The sequence below is a fragment of the Pagrus pagrus genome (assembly GCF_965226575.1).
Source record: "Pagrus pagrus genome assembly, chromosome: 9".
NCBI classification, from domain to species: Eukaryota; Metazoa; Chordata; class Actinopteri; order Spariformes; family Sparidae; genus Pagrus; species Pagrus pagrus.
The window spans coordinates 26,585,850-26,612,092 of record NC_140193.1 but is presented as its reverse complement, the minus strand read 5'-3'; the positions used below and the strand labels follow the sequence as shown (position 1 = coordinate 26,612,092).

Sequence of the window (26,243 nt, the reverse complement as noted above, 5' to 3'; positions counted from 1 at the left end):
TATATAACACAAAAAGGGATAATTGACCATGTTTGTAGCTGGAGGTGTCCGGTCAGCAGTTTCACAGACGTCACTTTGACAATGGTGCTCTGTTGGTAAAATGCTATATTTGGCCACAGGGAATTTTTCATTGCAATACTACAAGTGGCCGCTAGAAAAAAGAGCCAGAGCCACATCCAGCTCTAATAATACATCCATGCACTGAGGCTGAAAGAGGAAGAGAGGTGCTCATGTTGACCATGTGACAGGAAGCACAAGCATGACATTCAAGATCAATAAGTTGTTCTCAATTGTACAAAAACAGGATGAGATTCTGAAACAGTCTCCACAGCCAGTGGCTGTGCTGTGTAATCAATCTAACTCAAGCTTGTATCATAGATCATATAACCAAACCCTGTGTCTACAGACCATGTGTGTTATGGTTATAACACATCTGTCCATGACCATGAGGTTAACTGGTGTCACTAGTGAGTATTAGGAGGACCAAAGGCACCCCTCTACCCATGTGCAACACCTCCCTAAAGCCAAGCTGGGCTGCAAAAAATGAATCATGGCTTTTTGGCCTGATATTACACGAACAGAGGGAATCTATGTGCAAAGCAACTGAGAAGTGCACTGAGGGGAAAAAATAGCCTGGTCTAGACTCAGTTCAGACTGCAATGCAGAGCTATGAGCCAGCCTGCATTCACATGGACGAGAGGCAAACGAGGGCCCAGCATTAATGAGCTCTGACATGCAACCTTTCTCCCCACGTCAACACCAGGTGGACAGAGGTGGGCTGGGCTGGGGTGACACTGTGCAGCAACACGCTCAGCAGAGAAGCAGTTAAAATCAACAGCTGCGCCAGACCAGCCCCAGCCACATCATCACCTTTCATAGGTGCTCCTCTACCTTTCCAACACCATCAGTTTGCGCATACAGACAAGTTGACATCATTTTTCCCGCAGGTCACGAGGTGGAAACATGCAGCTGTTTGCGCCAGTTGCGCAGAGAACGACTAATAACATATTCAAATCAAACGCCTGAGATTATTATATAAAGGCTTATGTCACTGAGAAGTGATGCGTAATGCGCAGCCACCAGAACACCCCCCAAGCCAGCTGATGGGCTAAAATGCAGTCCATTCCGGTTTACCTGGCAGCTGAATGCAAAACTAAACCCGGACTATTCTGAGCTCTGCACAGCTGATGAGCCCTCCTCTGAAATGTTGGAAAATCAGCACAGAAGGACAGTCTGTACCAAGCTTTCAGGGGCCGCTTGAGTCCCCCTGGCTGTGCCCTTGATTGTTAACACTGGCTAGGAGCTCAGCTCCATGACGAGGACCACCACAGCACCAAATCCGGTCCAGGCACCCGGTTACCGCGGTGACTATGACTCGACCTGATCCGAGCTTCCCTTCCTCCCCCTTCCCTTCTCTTTTTTTCAGCAGTAATATTTGTCAAACTTGGCTATGGAGAGCAGGTCCAAAACTTTAATCAAGAGCAATAAACAGAACCAGCACTACCTGAGCTGCGCAACTCTTCCATAAATAGCCCAGGTAAATGAGGGGGTAGGTTGGCTTCCAAGTTGGGATCCAGAAGAAACGTGGTTCAGGGTGTTCCGTTCCGTTCCGTTCCCACCCCTGCCCTTCCTGGCGCAAACAGCCATTGGATTAGCGGCGGATCGAGGGGAGGAGAGCAGACGCAGACTGCGCCGTTGTTAAAATGCCACTAGAAACAATCACAACTAATTCGCATCAACAACGTAAAAATAAGACCAGATGTTACATGGGATACACAGCGTGACACTCACAAACACAACCTCTGTATGGCTGGAGACGTGTGGTTTTACTACAACACCCTGCTTCTCGTCCTGTTCATCTCTTCCAGCCACACACAGGCCAGTGCCACCACAGCACACCCGGAATCCGAATAAAAAGCCCGATTTTTATGATACCTGTGACGCTGGGGTTTTAATTGGAAAGTTACCCTGCACGTCCACCCTGGCGCAATCAGTGGCAAATATAGCCGGCCACCGCAAGGGGCGCCCTCGCGTTACGTATCACATGAACTGCCTTCATTTGTGTCATGCGGTGGTAAACAACGAGGCTCAAATAAAACCACACACCGTGTTTACATGAGCCTGTCGGGAGGGACTGTGACCCAAAGGCGGGGATGAACCCGATATTTTCACAGCCAGATAGAATATGCCCCCCCCCCCCCTCCTCCTCCCCCAGCGGAAAACAGCACTGCCTGCCGTCCGCCATTAGGGAGCCAACTGAACAATACTGGAGACTAGAGGCGGCAGCAGCCACAGCACACACAGAGCAGCCAGAGAATCTCTTCAAATTAACTCTTTATTCTTCCCTAAATGTGTCTTCTCGCCCCAGCGTGACTCCTGAGAGAGTGCCCGGAAATCCGCCTGACGACCCGCACAAGTTCCCGAAACTTTGACTAAGTAGGCGTAAAATTGGAATATAGAAAGCGTCTGTGAGGTTGTCTTACCGGAGTACAGCTCGGAGCGGTGTAGCGCCACTTTAGTGCCTTGATATTAATCCCGGGGAGCGCGTGCGCACAACATAGAACTTTCCACTTTCCGTCCAAAGATCGTCGAACGAGCAGATGACTCACTCCGCATGCATCTCACTCGACGCAACGCCGGTCGGGAGCCTGATTCAATTCTTGAATTCAGCAGGGAGGTTTGTTATGTAGGTTTCTAAACTACTTAATAACCCTCATGCAACTAATTAAAAAAAATGTACTCAGACCACATTTAGTGCAAAAAATGTTCCGTGTAATGTTTTATGCTGTAATGACAGTGGGATGAAAACTAGTTTTAATGGGTTTTAATGGTTCATAATATGTTCAACAGTTTTAGCAGCCTGTGTGTAATATACAGTGTATTACAGACACATTATATGAGCTGAGGTTGAAATTTAATAGAAAAAAACATTACTGCTGCCCACAGTATGCTTATATTATCAGACTGACATTTGTTTGTTCTTAGGGTACATTTAACTTATTTGGGATTAAAAACAGTACAATATGGCATGAAAAATCACTTTAGGGCTATACTTGTCACAGCCAGTAGAAATATGCAAATCTTGCCTTGTTATAAACCACAAAGAGGTTAGGAACTAGTGTGGCCAAACAAATTCATGATAAGGACATTATCCTGATATCTACCAAAATCTAAACAGCTAGCAATCAAATCTATCTTTAACTTTGTTAAATATAGAAATAAATTACCCTCAAAATACAAGTGTAGGAAGGTGGAGTCTGTAACTATATTGTGAAAAAAAAAAGGATACAAAAGAACAAATACTATCAACTACTCAACTACTAATTAAAAGGCAACCAGTTGAACTCATAAACAAAAGATGCACAAGGCTGAACATCTTTGCTTCAGACGATCATATGTGTATTATAAACACAATAACACGATTTCATTTTTTTAAATCACTGTTATCATGAATATTGTGATATCACGACACACCTACCTATGATATTAAAATCTAATGTCAGGCTGTAACTCGGTGCATGTAATCCATCTCCGTGAATGTAAAGTCTGAATGAATTTGAAGTAATTTGAAGTAATTTTGATGTTTCGTTGTGAGGTAGGGCTGCATCTAATGATCATTGTCATAATTAATCGTTTAGTCTATAAAATGTAAATGTGAAAAATGTTCATCCTCATTGCCCAGGACCCAAACTGACGTCTTCGAATTGCCTCTTTTGATCAAACAACAGTCCAAAACTTAGAGACTCTTCATTTATTGTCATATGTGACATAGAAAAGCAGCAAGTCCTGACATTTAAGAAGCTGGAACCTGCAAATGTTTGACTTTTTTGCTTAAAAATGACTGAAACAATCGACTAATTGTTGCAGCTCTATAGTGAGCTAATGCAGACTTTTACAAAGTAATTTGCTTTCAACATTTAACAATAACACAACTTTGTTGTTCACTGTCAAGGATTTCAAGCAAATGTTTTTAATTACATTTTTGCAGAAAAGTGGGAAAAAATAATGAAATGTGTGGAATGATACAGAATGTGTTGTAAATGATATCAGGGATATGCAGCTGAATAATTCAAAAAACACTGGTATGGTCCTTTAAGCCGGAAGTCCCTCTTACATATCTGCTCACGTTTACTGTAACCGGAAGTAGAGGCAGAGTGAGACCTCTCTCATTTAATATCCTCTCTGACGGCATCCATTCGTAATTTCTAATTTTTTTCGCCGCGCAGGCGCACAAGGGGCAATCAGCGGTTGCATGGTTGGCAATTAAATTCTCCATTAAGCTGATTTAAGCTCACTGATACGTTTCACATCTCAGCTGTGAACTGAGTCCAGTTCAGAGGCAGAAGACAGAGTTTGATCACGACGGGCTGCTGTCGAAGAGCTGAAACACGCTGCATGAAGTACACAGCTCGGGTCCAATCAGGAGCACGGATCCGGGTTGACAGAGTTCATGTGCTCAGCTCGTCGGTACAACATCGGGTTTCCTCTCGTAATTTCATCCAGACATACAGGAGAAACTACACGGCCCGGAACATGACTCATGATCCCAGAAGTGTTGTAAAAGGCTAAACACACCTCGACAACACGAGAGGAGCCTGAAGGAGAGGATGCTAATGTCAGAGGAATATATATATATATATAAGAATAAAGAGTAACGTTACCATTTAATATCCCTTTAAGCTCACTCCTGAGTACAACGAGCTGTTCATGAGTCACAAGAAAACACATCAGAGAGCTTTCTTACGTCAGAGAGGGAAAAAAAAGTCGATTGAACTGATGATGACGTTTTTAATATGGCGGATCAGGTGCGTTCAAAGTGTGACCTACACCAGAGAAACGTGCCGATCGAGTCACGTCAGGAGCCGGCGAGACAGAAACGATCTCCATCTGTACAGCCCCTACACATGTCTGAAGCCAGCAGGCAGCTGATGGAGGACAGGACGGGTTCATGTCTGATAAAGTGAACAGATCTTCTGTCTGTCCGCTGCTGACAGAAAGGTCGGAGACTGCCACGTTCCGACACGCAGATTCTTGTGAATTTGATCAGATAACGTGATCCTGGATCCATATTTGAGGAGACATCGACCCCTTCTCACTCCCCGACAGCACACACAGCCTGTATATGAAGTCATAGTTTGTGTGCTTGTGATGCATTTGCTGATTTTCTGTAATTTCCATGATTTTAGGCTCTGATGAGTGCACCTGTCACAATCCATCCACAATCCTCTTTATTCTACCTTTATACATAATCTATGTTATTTATTAGGTCATTTATGTGTCTGGGGGTGAATCTGACCTCTGCACTGTACAAGACTTTTGCAGTCCAGCAAAGTTTATACGCTCATGTTCCCTTTGCTACCTAAAGGGGTGTTCAGTGATTAGTGTTGCACCTCCAGGACGTCATGGTACCTGCAAGAGACAGATGAAAGACAGGGTTATCAGAATCAAAGCAGCAGAGGCTTCTGTTGTCTGCCTTTTGCGTCCTAGTAGCCTCTGGGTCGAGCTCTCAAAACACTTGATTTGACATTTGTCACAATTCATTAAGAGAGCATCTTTTGTCAGAGCTGTCCCAACCGGTAAATGTCCATGTGAACAGTCAGAGTACAGGAGCTGATAATTATACTCTAGTAAAGACACCTACACGTTTGACCTCATTCTATTTCTTGTGTATGTCTTCTAATATATGTCATATTTGTACCTGCATCATTAAAAGGGGCACTATGTAGTTTTGAAAAGAAATTCAAACTCAGACAATGAGGTAATAATACAAAATACAAATTGGATTCATAAACAAGCTGTTCTCAGAGGAAAATAAGGACCCAGAACACTGTTTGAAGCTAGAGAGATGGCAGGGTCCACCACATAGAAACAAAGTAAAACAGTATGAACTGTGTTGTCCTTTAAATGTCAGTTTGTTTATTTAGTTTGTTTAGGCAGAAAAAATAAATCAGCCAATGAAGATCTTTCTCTTCTCATTAACATTTCATCCCCAAAACTACAGAAGGCTCCTTTAAGTTCCCAAGCCTGAGTTTAAATCACCCTTGTGACACCGCCTGAGTTCTTTCTCATAGCATATTTAACTAGAGCTGCTTCACAGAACCAGAAATTCTCCTCATGATGAGTAAACAGTTGTAACACTTTTTGTTAAACTGTTTAAACGGGAGGAGCCAATTTGCTATATTATAAAATTCAATGTGTCATAAGCTAATCTAGTTTATGTAGGCTTTAGGTTTTTAAATAAAGCTTGTTCGGAGAACACCAGCCATGTTTTCACCTTATGTAATCTAGCTTGACTGATAGTTTGACACTTGTTAGCCATCTCAGTTTTTAGCTTGCCAAACAAAAACAAAAAGAAAACAAATCAATAACTACATCTGCATCCATTTGTATATTATATTTGATCCAGTTCATGAGTCAAACGTCTTCAGTCCTAAAGAGAGGAGTTTATCTGTCACATGCTTTGGAGACATGTTCAGAAAATGCAAACACATAATGAAAGAGATATTCGATTACAGCACCATCCTCAACACCCATCAAAGCTAAATCCAGAACATAACGTTTTTTCAACAATATTTGTCGTAAATCATGATACGAAGGACAGTAAAATAAAAGGAATTTCATTCTCAACCACATTTAGCTCACAATGTTCACAGATTCTTTCATCTTCAGGCGCTCGTCTGTATCTGCCTGTTTCAACATGCACTGGTAATATACCACATCTCAACTGTGCACATAGTGATCTCTGACTTTTGGGCAAATTATACCCAACATATTATTCACATCTATACTCTTTGTAAATAAACAGTAAGCTTGCTCCACATTTCCCCAACCCATGATTGTGAGCTTTTAGCCCAGGCTTGGTGTTTATACTCCTCCACCTCCACTTTTACTTTGTGGAGGTACTTTTCTTACAATCCACGCTCTTCTAATAAAAAAGTAAAAATGCAGCCCTCAGGTCAATATTTAGATGGTTACATGAGTCTATGCACATCTGGACACTGCAACTTTTTGGCATTTCTTTGTTGCAAAGCTGCTTAAGCTCTGATGAGCGATCAGCAGTTTACAAGTTCTGTCACAAATTCTGGTTTCGAATGAGGTCTGGACTTCAGCCCAGTGACGGTGTTTGTCTATAGTCACACCTGTGTAGCTCCAGCTTTTTGTTCTCCCAGGCTGCAGCTCCAATGCAGACTGCAGCAGGATTTCCTCCAGCATTTCTCTGTTTTACTGAATTAATTATTTGTCTGTACCTACACAAACCTCCCAGGGCCTGTTGCAGAGAAGCATCTCTAGAGCATGATGCTGCCACAGCAGGGTTTAATGGTGGAGACAGAGTGTGTGCCTAGTGATGTGCAGTGCTTGTATTACAGCAAACACACAGTAGGTAACAAGGTTACAAGGTATATTTATGGTCTTTTTTTTTTTAAACACAAGGGTTTAAAAAACAAAACTATATTTGAGTCTTTGTGCTACATCTATTAATCTATGATAATTGAGTGTTGAGGTTCAGGAATCTCTCAGCCTGAGAATGAAGCTGCTCTGTAGTTGGTGGTACAGCAGCAGATACTTCTGTATCTTTTGTCAGATGGCAGCAGGGTGAACAGACTGTGGCTGGGTGGGTGTTGTCTTATAGTATCTTTTGGGCTCTGTGCAGACATCTCACTTCCAGAGTGTCCCACATGCCTTTTTGTATTTGTGGCGTTTTCTTCTGCTATAAAGCTTTCACCGCTGAAGTATCGGCTAAACATTGTCATAAGTCTCTTGCTGGCCTCACTCACACCTTTCTAACAAAGTTTGAGGATGTCCTTCTCAGGACAGATTTAGTTTCTGCTGTCATCTGTTTGAATCTTTTTATGATTGCTGTACTCTGAGGGAATCATTCTTGTATCCCTCCCCTGAGAGGTGATGTTGTCAATATGTTGCCATCTTTGACAGGAAATTGACTAGCCCTTCCAGATCCAGCTGTATTTGACCAAAAATCATATCTCACAGTCACACCTTGAACACACACAGGTGACCTCAATCCAAAAACATTATGTGAATTCATTTTGCTGCAATAGTGAGGCTTCAGGTGCAGCATAGTAAAGGGAGGGAACACCTAATTATTCAATAACTTTTGTTTTATATTTGTACTTCATTTGGATCCTTTTGTAGTTTGTTCTCACTGTTCAAAGCTGCTGTATCTGTTATTCAGCTTAATAACAGTTTGACCTGTAGTGTTAGATGGTATTGCATCATTAATATTAACTTCATTTGGTATAAAATCTGTAAATGCATGATAGAATTATTGCATTGACAACATAACTACATAAAGCTGCTAAAAGGAGCTTCCATTTCGTTGATTCTGGCGACCCCTGTGGACAAAAGCGGTGCAAGCTATTTTCCTTTTTTTAACAGCTCTTTGCAGGACGCATGGTGATGATGTAATCTATCTATTTGTAGCTATATAAGATTAATAACTGTAAAATAATGATGGTGAAACAAAATAAGCTTTGTTTTAGTGCTGTAACACCAGACTAAAGAGCAGCTTCTTTCCTCAGGCTGTGAGACTCATTAGTCTTGATTTAACAAAAACAGTTTTAGTTTTATGATTTATCCGACCCAGATATGTGGTAATCATATGACTTTTAAGTAATGGCCAGTCCTCTCACAGATGGTCACACTTGCTTTTGTAGGTCATATAAGAGCATCAGCATTATAGTGAGACTGCTTCATAACCACTCAAAAGTTCCTTTTAGTACATTTAATGGGGGAAAGAAATCAAGAATTGAAATAACACTCAGGGATGATGTGTGTAATGAGTTAGAATCAGTGATGCATGATATATTTCAGACGTATAAATTATCAGCCCGATAATGGAAAATTTACATCATCGGTTATCAGCAGATAATAAAATTATAGCCGATAAATAGAACCAACAATACAAAGCCAAACCACTTAGCTGACGAAGAAGAAGAACAACAACGGTGCTGTTGTCACGTTCATGACGTAGAGCTGCTGCACCTGTGTAGAACCACGCAATGTAGACAAGAGCCACACATGTGCGCTGGAGTGAGCGTTGTTTCTCAAGTTCAGAAGAAGACAACACAATTATCTTGCAATACTTGTTACACAAGTGCTCATAAAGTAGGGAGATGGTCTGGGTTTAATACAGTAAATGTTATTAGAGCTATGAATGATAAATCATCCATCTTCGCCTGCTACATCTTAACCTCTTTACCCTCAGGGGTGCATCAACTACAGGTTATGAACTTATTTTTAAAATACAAAAATGTGAAATTATTATTGGTTATCGGTATCTGCTAAAAAAAAAATCCATATCGTGCATCCCTAGTTATAATGCATTTTGTTTTTCCAATGATGTACAAAGTTTTTACATTGTTAGAATGAAATAATTAAGCTGTAAAAGTTGTTTGACAGCTTTTCCTGAAATCAGAGTTTACTTAAGAGAAATTATGGAGCAAGACAAGAAAAGGGAATCACTTTTCTACAGGGTGCCTACATTTTTTAAATATCTCTTCTGTGACCACACCAAACTAAACCAAAGTATAGATCAGCTACACAATCTTCTGTGAAATCACAACATCCCCAGAGCAATCCTTCTTCATCCCTCACCTCTGGTCCACTCTGTCCGGCCCTAAAACACATAAAAGCAAAAACCTAAAAAACTAGTTTGAAAAGACATGTTCGGGGCACCTTGTTTTTCACATAAACTAACTGCAAATGTACGCTGGATTAAAAACCTCCCAATGGTTGATTGAATACAGGCAGAGAGACCAGTGTGGAAATATATGTACACATTTTATTTAGGACAGAGACACAGCCTCGGGGTGAGCAGCAACTGGCTGCAGCGTCTATACAAACAACATTGAGATCATCCTTTCTCACTCATACATACAGTACATCTACCTGCAGGCAATTTCAGAGCCAATTTTCCAACAACCCCAAAATAAAGGTGTGCACGGCAGGACAGAAGTGGTGGGAATTGGCAAAGAAGTCAGGAAATAATGAGGATAAAAAAAAATAAAAAAAATCAGCACACGAAGAATCAAGACAAACTTGAACAGCCTGTTCACAAGTGTTATCTCAACAGCACATCTGAGTAATTTTTCATTACTAATGACTCATTGTTGAATGCATGCTCTTAATTGACTTTTCCTTCCTTCCATGTCGCCACTGACGTCATTTCTTGTGGTTTACACATCTCAAGAAAGTTTCAAGAGTCTGATGATGATGATTTTCATCCAATTTGGCAAATTAACAGGAACCAATCAGTGTGTGGAAAGTAGGAAAAAAAACATGCAAACTATGACGCACAGCTCAGCGATTCGCAGAATGGTTACTTGTCACTGCAAAGTATGTCATAAATGGGCTTAAACATGCAAAATCTCTCTTAGAGTCTGCTCTGGAGTCTTCTCAAATTATCTATGGATGGCAAAGAGCGAGTAATCCTCAAACAGCCCTCACAATTCCACAGGCTGGAGGTTCACATCTTTGTTGTTTAAAGTCTAACACCGCCACCCCTCGGTTTCCCATCTTTTTCTGTCACTCTCCATCAGTTGTCACTTAACTACAGAGCTACCCTGATCTTACTTCTCTTCAAAAACTTCCACCCAAACGCAAACTTTTCCACATACTGATTCGTCACTCTGTCACAAGACATGCAGGGTAAAAGATGAAAATGAAAACCGTCTAAAGCCAGTTCTGATGTTGCTTTGGCTGCATTTTAAAGCTCCCCTTCCATTGAACAGGGTCACATGAAACTGTGTTGCATGAAAACGACAAATTAAAGGGCGGTTGTTGTTAGCGTGAGTGACTAACAAGAATATGGTCAGGGAGTGATGGAAAGGCCGGACATGCTTTTGCACAGTGTACACACCAAAGTCTGTATCTGCTCAAGAAAAACAGAAAGAGATTATATTTTCATGCAAACAGCAGCGAGTGCAGGCGTCCAGACTGTCTCGTCTGGCTACAAGCTCAGCAGTTTGGCTCTTTTTCGAACGTTTTGTGTGTTGTCAGTGAGACAAAATCACAGAACAGGAAGCAAGCTATTCAAATCCGTGGATTAACAGCAAACATTAGCGTTAGCGTTACATGTGTGCCACTAAGCTGTTGTTAATAATGTTTTTTAAAATTCAAAAATAACAACAGGGTTTATTCCTTCTTCACTTTGACAGGAATGAGAAAGAAAAACACACAGTAAAAGTAAAAACTGTAGGTTTTAAGGCAGCATGGAGAGGCGCCATCAGTTTGAAGTGTCTGACAGCAGCAGTGGTTCATTTACCACCGCAGATGTTCAACGCTTTGAAGACATACTGATGCCCCGAGCTCTGAGTTCACAGGCAATATCACACAGCTAAAATCTAGGCGTGTTCTCACGACATTTAGGTTTATGTCTCGCTGTAGAGGGGCTCCTCTAATATCAACTACACTTTTCAAATCCTAGCGAAAAAGATTGTCAGAGGAGAGTGAAGGGGAGCGCTGACTTTTGATTGGCAGTCCTGCACTGACGGGCTTGGTAAGGATTCTGCAGCGATCAGTAAGCGACTAAAAAGCTTTTCAATTTAAAAACCCAGAACCTTTTCTAACAGGACCGTCGATCTTAGCGCTTCAAAGTAACTTTACATCGGAGCTTTTTACTGTACACACTAAATAAGTTAACCCACTCCTACAGTGGCAAGAGAGCAACGAAACAAAGTCAGTCATCAGATGACCACTTTATAACAGTATGCATGTACGTATATATTTATATATAGTATGTGAATATGTACAGACCAGAAAATATAAACAACAACTCTGTACTAGCAGGCAAAGGGAACTTTTCTTCATTCATTAAAACACTCAACATGTTACTTTGCAGTCTTCTCATTCTAGTGTGTTAACTTTTGGTTTTAAACAGTGTTTTAAACAAGACACAGGGCGAGTAAAGGGAAACAACACCAAATGAAGCAATGCAACTATGTTGTGCCTCAGGAGGGTCGAGACAGTGTTGATGTGACTGCTCTGCCGATAACAAGCTGGTCTCGAGCAAACAAATGTGACACAAAGGAATAATTTGGGGATTAGAAAAGCACACAAAAAGTGTTTGCCATTTGTTGTCAATGGAGCACATCTGACATCCAAAGCACATCATAGCTTTAGAAAAGACTTTTGGCATTCTTGTCCACCATGACAGAAATGATAACTTCCTAAGGGACAACACACAAGTTAGTACACTGAAAAGAATCCATTACAAAATAATGTGTCACCAAAAACAGGATTTGGAAAGCATTAACTTGGTCCAAGAAAAATGCTAAAAACCGAAAAAAAAAACCAGTGACGGAAAATTCCCTCCCTATGTTCTTCAAATGCACCCAAAAAACGTTCTACACACACATACACACAGGCTAGGTTTACAAACAACACACACATCTATCACATCCACTCTGACAGAAGGTGGAACTCAGAAAAAGGCACGACTCAGGAGGGTCTCAGTCTGGGAAGTTACTACAGTGAGAGAGGAGGGAGTTTCTGAGGGCCTCCCTCTACCCAGAAGCTGCGTGGCGATGGCATCACCAACGAATGGACGGGCTGCTCGAGGGTTACTCAAAGTTTAAATCGACCTCACGAGATCCTCAGATTTGTGCTGCATATGTGGGCCAACGCAGAGCTGTGGCCTGGACAAGATTCAAATGTCATCAATGAGCTTCAGTCTTTGAGAAGTTGCAGTGATGTCAGAGGAAGCCAGCGCTTAATTAGCTTCAGCGTGACGAAGATCCAACAAACTCTTCCTCTCTTAGAAGACAATGAGCTTGGCAGAGTGTTTCAGCTGCTGCTCAGTGTGTTTGTGTGTGTGTGTGTTTAATTGTGTTGTGCTGATCAGAGTGGGGATCATTGCAGCTGGACTCTGTACGCACAGATGAGGAGCTTGACCTGAGGAAAGAAAAAAGGAGCAGTTAGCATAATCCACAACTGCTTCATTCACAATTAAAGTTTGCCTTTTAGCCTCTTACACTGAGTGAGGCAACAATGTGGAAGCTTTGTTTTTTAAAAGCTTTTACATTGGCGGGTTCTACAACTCCTATTTCTCAAATGTTAAATGTAAATAGAAAAAGAAGGGAATCATTTGCAAATCCTTTTTCACCTTTACTTGATTGAATGCAGTACAAAGACAAGATATTTAAACAGGAACTTGAATGATTTTCAACCATGTTATCACTACAATGTTGGTAGTATATGAGCTGAACAATGGCAAACTTTTCCCTATTGCCTGCACCCAGAGCCCCCGACTCTTTTACTGTCAAAAATCCACCAAATTATGAAAAACACGTCATCTGGTGTTTTCTAGAGCTGTTGTATCAACTACAGATTGATGTGCCGCATTTTTGTATGTGTGCATCCCCGGACATAAAGAGTATAGTCAGATCCTCACGCCCCTCACCCGTTACAAGAAAGACTATCTCTCTCTGGTAACGAGGGAGGGGCGTCTCAACAAACTCTGATCAAACCTGAAAACATATGTTAGTGTTCTTTTTAGCTGCAATACTATATTGTTTGTTACCAGCCTACCGCCTTGCTGTTTCCTGCTTAAAAACGGACTACAATCAAAAACCAAGCACCGTCCATCACCCAGCACGTGCAGCGCAGTGAAATCTGGTTGTTGTAGGTTTTCTACCTTTTCAGCAAAAGGGAATAGTACAACATTTTATTCTGGTCTTTTCTGGACATGTAGCACCAATTTAAAAAATATTTTATATAAAATAGTCTTTCTATGGCAGAGACTGCCCAGTTTTATGTAAAGGCCATCTCAGTTATGTGAAGGGAGAGTTGGTCAGTTCTGTGAGCTGCTAATATACAGGAGCAACTCTGCAATGTTTAAGTTACAGGTTTTGGTGAGTGTTCAACGAGACAACGTCACTAACGACACTGTTGGCTGTGTAGTCTTTATAATGACGTATCTTCACAGTCTGATATTTCATTAGTTTTATGACAAACTGAGACTTTTATTGACTTGAAAATTATCTTTTAAATTGACAAATATCATATGTGTGACTCATGGCACAAGGGTCGATCAATTATTTGTCTCTCTCCATTTACTAGCAGGTCCCATGAGGGCCACCAGAAGGGTCACTTTGTACTGTCAGTCTTAACAGGGCCTGTTGGAGCATGGCAGCTGTGGTCAGCTTGGACTGTCAGTTACAGTTTATTAAGTTTTAATAGTTGAAAACATTTAACAAATTGTCCATAAAACAAATGTCAAACAAGACCTGTAGTATATTTCACTCCTCCACCATCCATCTATATACTTTGTATGATCCACTTTTATTACATAACACATTTTCACAGAAGTTGGCTACATACGCAGCTTCAGTCTCTGTCTTCGCAGTTACTCTGGTGGTCTCCTGCACTTTCATTGGTCAGGAGTGCTAATCTATACTTGCTCACACCTTCGAAAATTACAAATGGATTTGTCTCATTAACTTGACATTACCAATGTCTGTGTTTTTTTGAAAGTGTATCACCTTGGCTGTTGGTGCCTCTGCTAGACGAATGAAGAGTCTGTTGATGCCTGGAACCGGGCTGAAGGAGTAGATGAAGTGACTATCCTGAAATGTTTGAGGACAAGAAAGTATACATTAAGAACAAGAAGCATTTAATAAAATAAAAAAAATTAAATTAACAGTTACATTGAAGTTCATGTACGCATAGTTTTCCATGAATAACTTCGATCTTACACATTATATTTTGTTATTGTTTTATCTTTTGATCTGTTTCTGTTTTGTATGTTTTCTCTATGTCATTTTACCCCTTTGTATTTTACCAAGTGTTTTCTGTTTGTTCTAATAATCTACTCATAAACTTTTGCTTTTAGTTTAGTGCTGTGTGAATGTCTGCTGTTTTTGTTAAGAACCAACCAGGAAGATGGGCAGCTGGAATTTGTCATTGAGCACCACGGCATGGACGCTGCAGGGTCCGCAGAGCCTGGCTGTGATTTCATTCAGGAAGTTAGCGTGGAAGATGAAGAGGAGGATGCCTGATCCTGGAGTGGGAGGGAGGGACAGAGGTATTGTGGGAGATGAAAAAAAGTTAAAAAGGTACAGAGAATCTCAGAAGTCTCTCACAATGTCATCTTCACAGCAGAGGTCCCAAATCTCAAAAGGATCAATGACAATGTCATCAGCTCAACAACATAAAACCAAACCACATGTCTTATGTTATGTGACCTGATAAAGTTGTTTATCAGCTGTAAACAGATATGATGAGCTCCAAATTGAAAGTTTGTGTTTTACCCTCAGGTTGAGGCTGTGACTTGAAGCCAAACTCCATGGAAAAGTCTGGTCCTTCACAAAGCCTGTGACAGGCGAGAGGGAAGACGGGCTCCAGGAGCACCAGACGAGACTCAAAGTACGCTCGGATGGTGTCCTCCGCCACACTGGACAGCCTGAGAGACCGAGAGATGGTCAGAAAAAAAACGTTCTTAATGCTTTTTAGGAGCATAATGCATGAGAATACATGATGGATGGATAAGAACACAAACAGACATCAAAACGCAGGGAATCGATTTTAAAACTGCTGTGTAACCTTCTGTTTATTGGTCAGTATTAGTGATATAGCGCTGTATTCAATTCACTGACTTCACCTCTGATGATTTTTTCTAAGTACTCACGTTAAGATTTTTTACAGACATGCCAAAAATAAAATATTTAAATTTTTCTTTCTCCTCCAACACACATTGTCTCTGCATGCTTTCCCCACCACTAGCGTTGAGCGAGGGTGGAAGCTATGCTTAGCACTTACATGCTTATGTGGTCCTTGATGAGGTCATAAACCATCAGACTGTTGCTGAGCTTGGCGAAGTACATGGCTGTGTTCTTGTGTTTGGACAGGATGTTGCAGTCAGCTCCATACTCCAGCAGGAGGCGCACTACATCAGCATTCCCTCTTTTGCATGCCTGAAGTGAAGGACAGGAAACATTTACCAACACAACCTGAGTCCCCTGTACAGATCTGACCACTGGAAATCACTCTGGGTAACAAACCTGAAGGTACTCTAAGTGTTTTCATCACAGCCTGTCTCTTTCCCTTGCTTTATCCCCTGTGGCTGAGGATAGATTTGCTATGGTAATATGGCTAATGGTAAAAGTGTGTCATCCAACCTGGTTTTGAGTCTCTAGCTTTAACATATTTGTGACACCTCTTGGCTCAGGTGTGAAATAATAAAAAGACACAGAAGTCAAACACAGAAGTTTGTGTGTGAAAGTGAGCATCACCCTCATCAGTGCCGTCTCCCCGCCTAATGTCTGAGCGTTGACGTAGGAGCCTGCCTCCAGCAGAATTGCAACAGTCGTCAAGAAATTCTGAGAGAAGACAGAAATAAAAAAACAAATGAGTGAGGAAACAGGACTGTATGATGTGCTGTGAACCACCAGTGTTTTATATTTCAAACCTGCATCAGTTGGTTTTTTTCGCCACTTTGGGGCAGTTCAACAAGCTGAAATAACAACGCTGACGTATTATCACGGTCTAAAGATTTTGATGCTAATGTGTTGGCTTATTTAAACATTAAGCAGAGAGTAGCAATATTCCAATATGTAGTCCAATATTTACTTTGTCTGAACTGTCTTCATCAACTCCTGAAGGAAGGGGCTGAGATATCTATTCTAAGAGAAAACCTGTACAACATCATAGTAAATAGTAAAATATAAGGTGATGTTACCTTGTCAGCAGCATGCATCAGGGCTGTGGTGCCATTCTTCTGCCGACCATTCACCCTCACCCCCTTCTTTATCAGCAACCTGAGGATGTCGTCCTGCCCCCCTGCTGCTGCGAGCATGCTCAGGGACATACCACTGGCATCCTGTGGACAGAGCAACAGATACAAGGCTACCATGTCACAGATGAAGAGTGGATGAATAAATAAATGAATGAATGAATAAGTAAAATGTATGTCAAAAAAATATTCTGATTTAGAAAACCTTGCGTAGACCCACTGGGGAAAATGACCAAGTAATGTCCCATAGGCCTGATTTTATTTTCACTAACTATTAATTATGTCGTAAAGAAAAGACTACTCATTAATTGTACATGTTCTTTTATTTTGCTTTATTAATATTATTATAAGAACTTTTCTGTGTGTACTTTTGAAAATGAATGAATTCTAGAATCTATAACGTTGTGCGCAATTTCCAAAACCAACTTGAAATCTATGTGTTATGTGACATGTGAGGGTGAGGGAGTGCTGAGTTGGTTTATATCTTTTACAATTGATATAGAAGCACAAATAACAATGCTGGTGTGAATATTTATGATGAGGTGGATCTATAAATGACTTGTGATATGACGTCAAGGCATCAGGTGGGGCATTAGTCCTGCACTTGCATGCTGCATACTTGGCTGAGGAAACTGGTATCTTGTCACAGCAATGTCCATTCTAGGGCCTCTCAGACTGGGGAGTCAATCAGTAAACAATGAAAGTCATTATGCAGTAATTACTCTTCACTGTTCAACAACCTCAGTTGTATATCAGGAAGCATTTATGTTCACTTCAATCAGCTTCTGTAGATGATTTATGGATTCTGAAAAAATGCCTGTCCCCCTCAGAAGAAACTGATGTGTGATACAATGTGTAGGTGTTGCTGCAAAATCAGTGTCAAATAATGATTGTGCACAAAAAGCCAGGAGGTTTAAGCAGGTTTGACGCTGATATTAGTAATATTTCAAATAGTCATAGTCATTCTGAAATTTGATTTGCAGGCTTGCAGGAGCCAGGAGCCAATCTCAGTCGACATCAGGAGAGATGCCTGGTGCAACCTGGACAGGTCGTCAGTCTATCACAGGGTTGGCAGATATACACAAACAACCATTCACACAACCTTGTCTACGGGCAATTTAGTACTTGAATTTCTACACTAGGAGCAAACCCACACAGGAACAGTGAGAACATGCAAGAGCTGCCAGGTTAAGACCAAGAATCTTTTTTCTGTGATGTAATGTCCAGTGTACCACCCCTAACTATGGATTTACAGGTGAAACACTTGAACTTTGTAACATCTGTATATTGCTGACATTCACACTGTGAATTCACAAAGCTTCAGCAAGGTTTGTATCTCACAAAGAAAAAAACGTAAGTTTAAAATTAAACGTATTCGACAGATGGAAAAAAACCCACAAAAAAGCCAATGACAAAACATACGTTTAAAATTAAATGCATCATGGAGCCCGTTCACATTACGAGCGGGTTATTTCAGATAAAAATTTGTACGGTAGTGAATGGAGAACATTGTAGAGCTGCTCCTGTATATTAGCAGCTCACAGAACTGACCAACTCTCCTTAAACATAACTGCAGTTGTCAATATGAGTAGATATATTGTGATTTTCATCATTTTTTAGTACCTTTTCTGTGCCGAGTTGGCGGCCATGTTGGTGTTGGTGACGTGTGTTGAGTGAGACGATGTAGTTCACTGAGCGCTTCAACACAAAACTAGATGATATTCAACTGAAATCATGACAAACTGCGACCTTCTTGACTAAGAACATTATCAAACATCATATGTATAGTTCACAGTACGAAAAAAGGTTCCATGGGCTACGACAGAAGAGGCGAGACTTCGGCTCTCTATACACTTGCAAGCTTAAATCCACTAAACATAGTTTCCTTTGGCACTTTGTATTACAAAAAGTCTGAGTAATCAAATAAAACATCTTTTCATAACAACACAATGTTTTTTTTAAGTCAAGAAGCATTTTATTGTACAAGCAGAAGTCATAAGTTTCTTACAATACTTGATAAGAGGCATTAACTGAAGGCATCATAATTGCACCAGAATGAACAGTAACACGCACTGTGTGCTTATACAAGAGAAAGAAAGCTATCTACTTTACAGGGGGAAAAAAAGTGTTGATTTGCAACAACAAACAGCAATGGTAGTGTCTAAATGATCATTTATCATTTGAGGACCTCAAACAGCTTCATTTTCCAAACACTGATGTATCTGAGGTGTAACCCTAACTACTGTACTGCAATACAGATATACCCCTTTTACATGGAAGCAACAACACTGTTTTCCATTGGTATGAATGAGTTATGGGTTATCCGACCCGGTTCTGCATCAGTCAGGATTATGTGTCTGAGACTAATTGCTTTGGTATGAAAGGGTGAACACTTGTTACTCTACACAGGTTCACTACAGCTGCTACTGACGATAACACAAAAGGTTTTGTCCATGACAAATAGCAGCAGTGCTATCTAGAACTCTTAACCATAACTTCTGCTCCTTTTGATCATAAAAAAATAGTGAAAATTACTGTAGACTGCATGTTACATGCAAATGAAGACATCTAGTGTCATCTAGTGAATATCCAGCGTAAAATAAAAGCTGTGGTGACCAATTTTTAAAACTGAAATGGGACAACCCTGTTTAGCCAAGACTACGGTCACAAGTCTGGGACCAGCAGTCTGCTCGTGGTAAATGTAGGTTGAACATGTGTTCATAATCTGAAGGTTTGTATCTCACAGAGAAAAAAACAAAACCTTAAGTTTCAGATTGAATGTATTCAGCAGATGAAAAAAAACACAAAACACACCTTTAAAATTAAATGTTCACATCCTGTTTCTTTACGTTTTTACACACACAAAACGGATTAACGGTATACATGCGCCGAATAAAACAGAATATTGGGCAAAAACCTAGGTGTGTTAATCAGATTTTTGTATGATCTGATAACTGCTTTCATCCGATAAAGCGTACCACATTATGCTGTTTACATGACCACTTGAATAATCTGGTAACCCCATTAATCAGATAATGATCGGTTTATAAGTGAGCATTTAAACGGGCTCATTGTTTCAGAAATACTTTATGGCATTTTCAGTTAAAGGTGATAATGCTAGGAACAATCTGAATTTACTTAAAGGGGTTCTATGTAACAATTAGTAGTAACGTGCAGATAGTAACATGACATGAAAAATCAGACCTTCCCCGTCTCCCTCAGGTGTCTATATAGGCCTGTGGATGATTTGCTGAAGTATTTTTAATGCTGCTGGACTGTGGATTTCTTTGTGAAGGAAATGAAGTCTGCTAACAACAACCACTGTCAGGCTTCCACCACAACACAAAAGTTCTGCAAAGCTCCATTAACATCCACTGTCTAATGTCTGTTTTGCTCATCCCCTTATATTTAAAAATGTAAAAGGGATGCCATTTTCAACTGGTTTTTGATGAACACTAAAAACAATAACCAGAATTCTAACCTGTAGGTTTACAGGCCAAGGTAGTAAACAGCTCACAAAAGTTATCAGGAGCAGAATTACTATGCTTGTGTAAGATGCAATCAACATAATTAGGACAAAGTGTAATAAAGCAAATTATCAAAATAATAAGGCAATCTGATCTTGGCAACTGGATATTAGTGTTAAAAATATCCAGATAATAAAAGCTTAAAACGAATTAATACAAATGAGACCAATGCAGTGCATTTTACCTCAAATTAGAGTACATCAAATACGATCAAGTACTAAAATGTTCTACACAGTTGCAGTATAGTGATACAAAAATACAACCAAACTTTTCGGCAGTTTGTTAAAAAAACAAATCTATAAATGAAGATAATGAACATTTATCGACAGAATCCTCAAAGAACAAAAAATAGGTTTTCAATATTTAAGTGCGAGGTATACAAACAGAGCTCCTAAATCTCTAACATCAGCAAGGAAGGTAAGTCATGACTGCTGCAGGCTATCAGGGGCCATCTACAATTTAGGCTACTGGCTAAAGCAAGAATATTATACAATTAGGCCAGGCAATTGGGAGTTATGTAAAGCAAATCAACACACATGTTGGAGGGACTAGCTGCAAAGATTTGCTGGTAGTTTTTCAATTTCAGTTTTGATCATCAAAATTGATACAAATGCTACTGAAAACATTACAGGCAGAAATATAGATCCAAGTAAGTTTTGATGTGAATAAAAGTAAAAATCCCACTCAATGTACAGTCACTGATGCTACCTTTGCCCAGTGCAGGGTGGGGAATGCCCTGATCATGATGGCTGGGGAGTCCCAGACAATTATGTGTTTACTTTCACCATTTTCACAAATATTGTGTTTGAAACTGTGAAAGTCTATTTGGGTGCCATGGTGGCTAATTGCCACGGTCAATGACTTGTGGCAAATTGCAAATCCTGGCGAAATAATGTTCACATTTACTAAATGATCACACATCTAAAACTTGAACATTTCTAGAGATAACCTGTGATGATCTGACAAATTGACAGTGTTATATATTTGACTATGTTACATACGTAGATGCAATCGAACCATATTCAACATTAAAATCTGCTTTACCTGACCCAAAGCTACTGTTCAAACACCCTTAGTTCAACCTATTTTGTTTATATTCATGCAACAGCACACCAGGAGCTTGGTCTGATGGACTTGATCCAGAATATTTCAAAAGCTTCTTAAAAAGTGTGACTCAAAGAAAGGCAGGGCAGTTTGTCAACATCCATATGGCTAGTGAGACCAAGGTTCACTGACAGTACTACTCATATCTGCTAAATTCTTGAGCCCCATATAATTTGAGGCTAAAGTCACAGCTCTCACACACCTAAAATGTCACCGATCACTTATTCACTTATATTGACTATAGCAAGTCCTTTTTACAAATATTTACAGGGATAGATAAACAGGACCATCCCACTCCGTGTTTGGATTAAGTGTCTCTGGTTCCTGTCCACCACTTTGTTTGGAGGCGACTGAATGCCCTCTTCTTTTCATTGACTGAATTGAGTTATGTACATAGTATTTGACTTCCCTCCATGTTCTGCTGTTCAGGGCAGGTTCAGCAGCTAAACATGCATCACAATCCTTTTTGCCTGGCACTTTGACCAGTTTACAGAAGTCTCCAAATTGACGCCTCACAGCTGCCTGTTCCTCCTCACTCCATAACCTCTTGATTCTCTTTTGAGGTTTGGCAGCTGAAGTGACTGCAGGGGACATTGGCGAACTTTCCTGTACCACTCGTGTTATGTCAGGAACGCTGGGTCTATGGATTGTTGGGACAACCTGTGCAGTTGCAGGGGTCCTCGGTGGGTTTGCGGGGTAAGCTGGTGTACTTGAATGGTTTAGAGGTGTGAATGAAGAAATGATAGGCCTACTTCTGTCATTTAGTGTTGAGAATGCAGGGATCATTGGTGAGCTCGGAGTATTTAATGGTGTGAATGTAGACACCATTGAGGTGCTTGGTGCATTAAGCGCGCTAAAAGTAGGAATCATTTGTGAACTTGTAGTGTCCTGTGGTGCATACACAGAAGGGGGCAAAATACTTGTGGCATTCTGTGTGTAAGGAGGAGACATTGGCAGCATCATGTTCTCCGATGTGTATGCAGGAGGCATTAGTGCATTTGTAGTGTTGTGCGGAGTAAATGTAGGAACCACTTGTGTATCAGTAGCATTCAGTGGCGTGAAAGTAGAAATCAATGGTTGACTGGTATGGACCATGTCTGTACTAGTGGAACACAAGGATGCATAAGTTGGTGTCAGCTCTGTGGGGAATGGTGTTGATGATTCACTCAGGTTGGTTTGTGGTTCCATTGTCATACAACAATTTGAAGTCAGGTGATCGGGATGCACTGTTGTTAGACTACAGACAACACTCTCATCTTCCAAAACTTTCTTTGCGGTTTGAACTCCAGATTTCGGACTGTCATCTGCAATCCCTTCAGACTTATTTCTCCTCCGTATCGTCTGTAGTGTGTTGTGAACATAGTTTTTGACATCTGTCCAAGATCTTCCACAAAGATCTGGTTCAGCAGCTATGCAAGCATTGCACTCCTTTTTGCCTGGAACCTTCATTGTTGTGATGAATTCACACAAGTAACGCTTCACTGCAGCCTGCTCCCTCTCACTCCAAGGTCTTCTCTTCAAAGCCGACTTCTGTGTAGTTCCTAAGAAGATAAAAGTGTATTAAATCATCATTTTATTGTAGAAAGACAATGTTGAATACAATTAGATTGCAATACTCTCTCAATTTAAAATCATACAAAATTTAAACTGTTTGGTTTGACAGTTCATTTTTGACCATGGAAAAAGAAAAATTTTGTTTTGTCAGCTGCTATTTGCGAGATAGTTTGATATTGTCAAAAAAACCTGAACAAACAATTAAGTGTACCTAGAGTGGGGACTGTTTGGCAACTGCCGTTTCAAAGATCAACAATAAACTGTCAAGTCCTAAAAAGGTTTGGATAATGGGAAGTTTAAACATCTATTGTTCCATGTCAATGAGAAAACTGCATCTGCTGATTAACAAGCAATTAAGTGTACCTGAGTGGAGATTGTTAAGTAAAATTTTAACTATACTTCGAGAGCACTGGCTATTTGCCATCCAACCGTTGTAATCAAAGAACACATTAATGCAAAAGGATCCATAGGAGCAAAAGGTAATCACCGTCTCTAGCAGTACTGGGTGGACTTGATGGCAGTGTTCGATCTATCTTGAGAAGTTGTTTGCTCACTTCCTCCAGCTGTGATGCATTTTTTGAGAGCCTATAACACTCCTGGCTGCTCCTTCCGACCAGTTTGGCCACTTGATCCAATTCGTGTTCACTGAGGCTCATTATCTGCCAGCAGCTGGCAATTTGCTCTCTTAATGATGAAGACAGAAGTGCTTCTGGGTTTTTAACTCCACATTCCATTGCGGCCCGTCGGAAACAGTCCAATCCTCTAATGAAGGATGGGCCTTCAGTCCTTGCAAACAGGTATGGGTTAGTTTTGGACACACCTGCTTGTTCTCGATTTTCAATGAGTAAATCAACTGACAAAACCATCCTTTCTGTTAGCAGAACCAGCATGTTCCTTCCATACTGACCTTCAAGTTCCAACCTGGTGAAATTGGCACCAAGGTCCAGCTCCAATTTAGTGCTTTTCCTTATTTGATCTGCAGAGGGCACAAATGTTCCCCGACTCTTTTTGTGAGTATAGGTTTGCAAGAGCAATCTACCAATATTTCCTACCCTTCCTCTGTTAAACAGACACACATCTGCTAGAGTGGCCTCGCTGAGCTTTTTCCATGTTGACAGATTAGGACTTTCTTTCAGCTCTTTTCTCGCTTCATCTTCTTCCCTTGTGATAAACCTATGGAGTTTTATCAAATCTTCCGTCACAGTTGATTTGTCTACTTCCACTTTTCTGACCTCTTGCTTGAGAGATAATGCAAGAGCTTTGCGTGAAAAACACGCACTCCATTTTGTATCAAGAAGCTGTATGAACTTTTTCACTTCACTTTCAGTTTCACTGTCCTCTGTCATACGACTTTCCCCGAAAGCTATTTCTGCAGCTCGTTTTAAAGAGTAGCCGATCTTTGAGACAAGGGAAACCGTTTTAAATTTACTGGAACTGGGATCAAATCCACTCACTTTTTTGGCCCCTTCAACGGCTAATTCAAATCTGGATGGTAGACATACTTCATGCAAATACGTAACGCTCTTGTCAAGCTCATGTACTGCAAGCACAAATCTACCCAGTTCCCTCATCTTTTGTGCAATATATGCAAACTGAGACTTATCATGGTCATACTTAGCAGACAAGGCATTGCCATATTTACAAATAAGTGGGTCATTTCTGATATGCCTTGAAATGTCATCTTGATGCATGATGTGTATGATTTCCTCGCAGCGTTCAGTCAGGAACTCTGACATTGGAAGCAGCCGAGAGGCGGCACTGTGGACTCCACTTCTTTTTGTCCTTTCAGAGGATTTCTGATCTCCCTTTCTGGCCTTACATGACCTCTCATGTCTCCATAAATCAGTTTTGCGATAAAAAGCAAAGCAGTGCTGACAAGGCAGGAAGTCACGTACTGATATGCTGGGATTTTTCACCTGCTTCTTTGTGACAATTTCCCCCTCACCACTTTTGAGAACTTTGAAATTATGTTCATAGTCTCCTTTATTTCGGATTTGGTCAAGCAAAGTCTGTCTGACTTTGGAACCTTTGGGAAAGTGTATTGCATGGGCAACATCTGTTTCTTCTGCATGTTTCCTTTCCAAATGCTTTGCAAGTTGGGTAAAAGCCATTTTGCAATATAAACAGAAGTGCTTTTTGCATGACTCTTTTTTCTCATCATCCACTGGGGTTGGTTTTGTTTCAAGCACTTTTTTGCAGGTCCTTAAACTGGATCGCGTTGGTTGTTTCCTCTCCACATTTTTCCTGCGGCGCCTTGATCGTCTTTTAGCAATCCCCTTTGTTTCTGACTTTAACAGAATTTGTTCTGTACTATCTGACTGACCTGCCACAACATCCTCTGCCTCATCACCTGACTCATTTGCTTTCTCGGGGGAACTCTGTTCGTTAACTACGCCATTTTTTTCTGTTTTGTCACTGTCCCTTGTCAGCATCCCTTCTGCATTTCTGGCTGGATTTGAATTATCAAAGTTCAAACTCATTTTACTTGATAAACCACCTTTTGTGTTGTCTGAGATCTTGTCTTCTTGTGCTTGCTTCTGGTCTTCCTCTCCTTGACTTTCCTGCATGGTAGCTGAATCACAAGCAGTGTAATCGGATTCAGTTATATCCCTCCCACATGTTTGGATCTTTTCATGTTCCTTCACTGTCACTTGCTCAGTGTTTGTACTGGCAGGGCAGCTTGGAATTTTTTCACCATCGTTTGGGCCATCCAAATCTTGTGGGATAAGCTCATTTAGTGTTGGAGTACCCTCTTCATTTTGTGCACTGTCAAGGTTAGAGGTCAACTTAAGAGCATCACTTGAACTCCTCTCTTCAATCAAGCTCCTCTCTCCTTCAAATGACTTCGTCTCACCAATAGTACAAGCCTGCAAAAGAACAAGTATATGTAAGACTCATCGCCAAATCAGACCTCATGAATATTTTGATTGGTGAACTTATAAGACAGATCCATTAGGACATAATTGTGTGTGTGTGTGTGTGTGTGTGTGTGTGTGCGTGTGTGTGTGCGTGTGTGTGTGCGTGTGGTGGGGGTGGTTTGACTTTTGGTTGTTAGGCGGTGGTGATAAGCTATGCTTTTTTGCTATTGCCTTTTCAAAATCCTGTGCACATTTTTCAGTTGCTGTTTACACATCAGCACCTTGGTAATGCCCCATAAAGATTCAGGCCCATTCAAACAGAAGTCAACGTGATGGCCACACATCACCTTTTAGCCCAACATCAGTATCAGAAGACCCCTGACAACTCTCGAATCTCCAGTACAAAAACCACATGTGACCCATTCAGGAATAGTTAATGGCTTTATTGGATCA

At 40.7% G+C, this 26,243-nt stretch overlaps 2 protein-coding genes across 5 annotated transcripts in view; both read right to left on the bottom strand.

Moving 5' to 3' along the window:
* The window catches only part of zmym2 (zinc finger, MYM-type 2), a 35,316-nt gene extending 32,747 nt beyond the window's left edge, over positions 1–2,569 (bottom strand). Inside the window, exon 1 of one of the 2 annotated variants that reach the window (XM_084361154.1) lies at positions 2,484–2,569. The gene's annotated coding sequence lies outside the window, so the exon portion shown is untranslated. Of the gene's footprint in view, positions 1–1,504; positions 1,588–2,483 lie in introns of those variants that run through there. The other variant, XM_084361155.1, reaches the window with a different exon arrangement.
* A 7,210-nt stretch (positions 2,570–9,779) lies between these two features.
* mphosph8 (M-phase phosphoprotein 8) overlaps positions 9,780–26,243 on the bottom strand; it is a 34,917-nt gene continuing 18,453 nt past the window's right edge. Inside the window, exons 8-14 of one of the 3 annotated variants that reach the window (XM_084362962.1) lie at positions 16,694–16,834; positions 16,248–16,334; positions 15,775–15,929; positions 15,267–15,418; positions 14,892–15,016; positions 14,499–14,582; positions 9,780–12,909 (exon numbers count right to left, since the gene is read on the bottom strand). In XM_084362962.1, the coding sequence (XP_084219088.1) occupies positions 12,868–12,909; positions 14,499–14,582; positions 14,892–15,016; positions 15,267–15,418; positions 15,775–15,929; positions 16,248–16,334; positions 16,694–16,834 (786 nt within the window). In that variant the 3' untranslated portion in view covers positions 9,780–12,867. Of the gene's footprint in view, positions 12,910–14,498; positions 14,583–14,891; positions 15,017–15,266; positions 15,419–15,774; positions 15,930–16,247; positions 16,335–16,693; positions 16,835–19,509; positions 22,920–23,419; positions 25,800–26,243 lie in introns of those variants that run through there. The other 2 variants (XM_084362960.1, XM_084362961.1) reach the window with 2 other exon arrangements.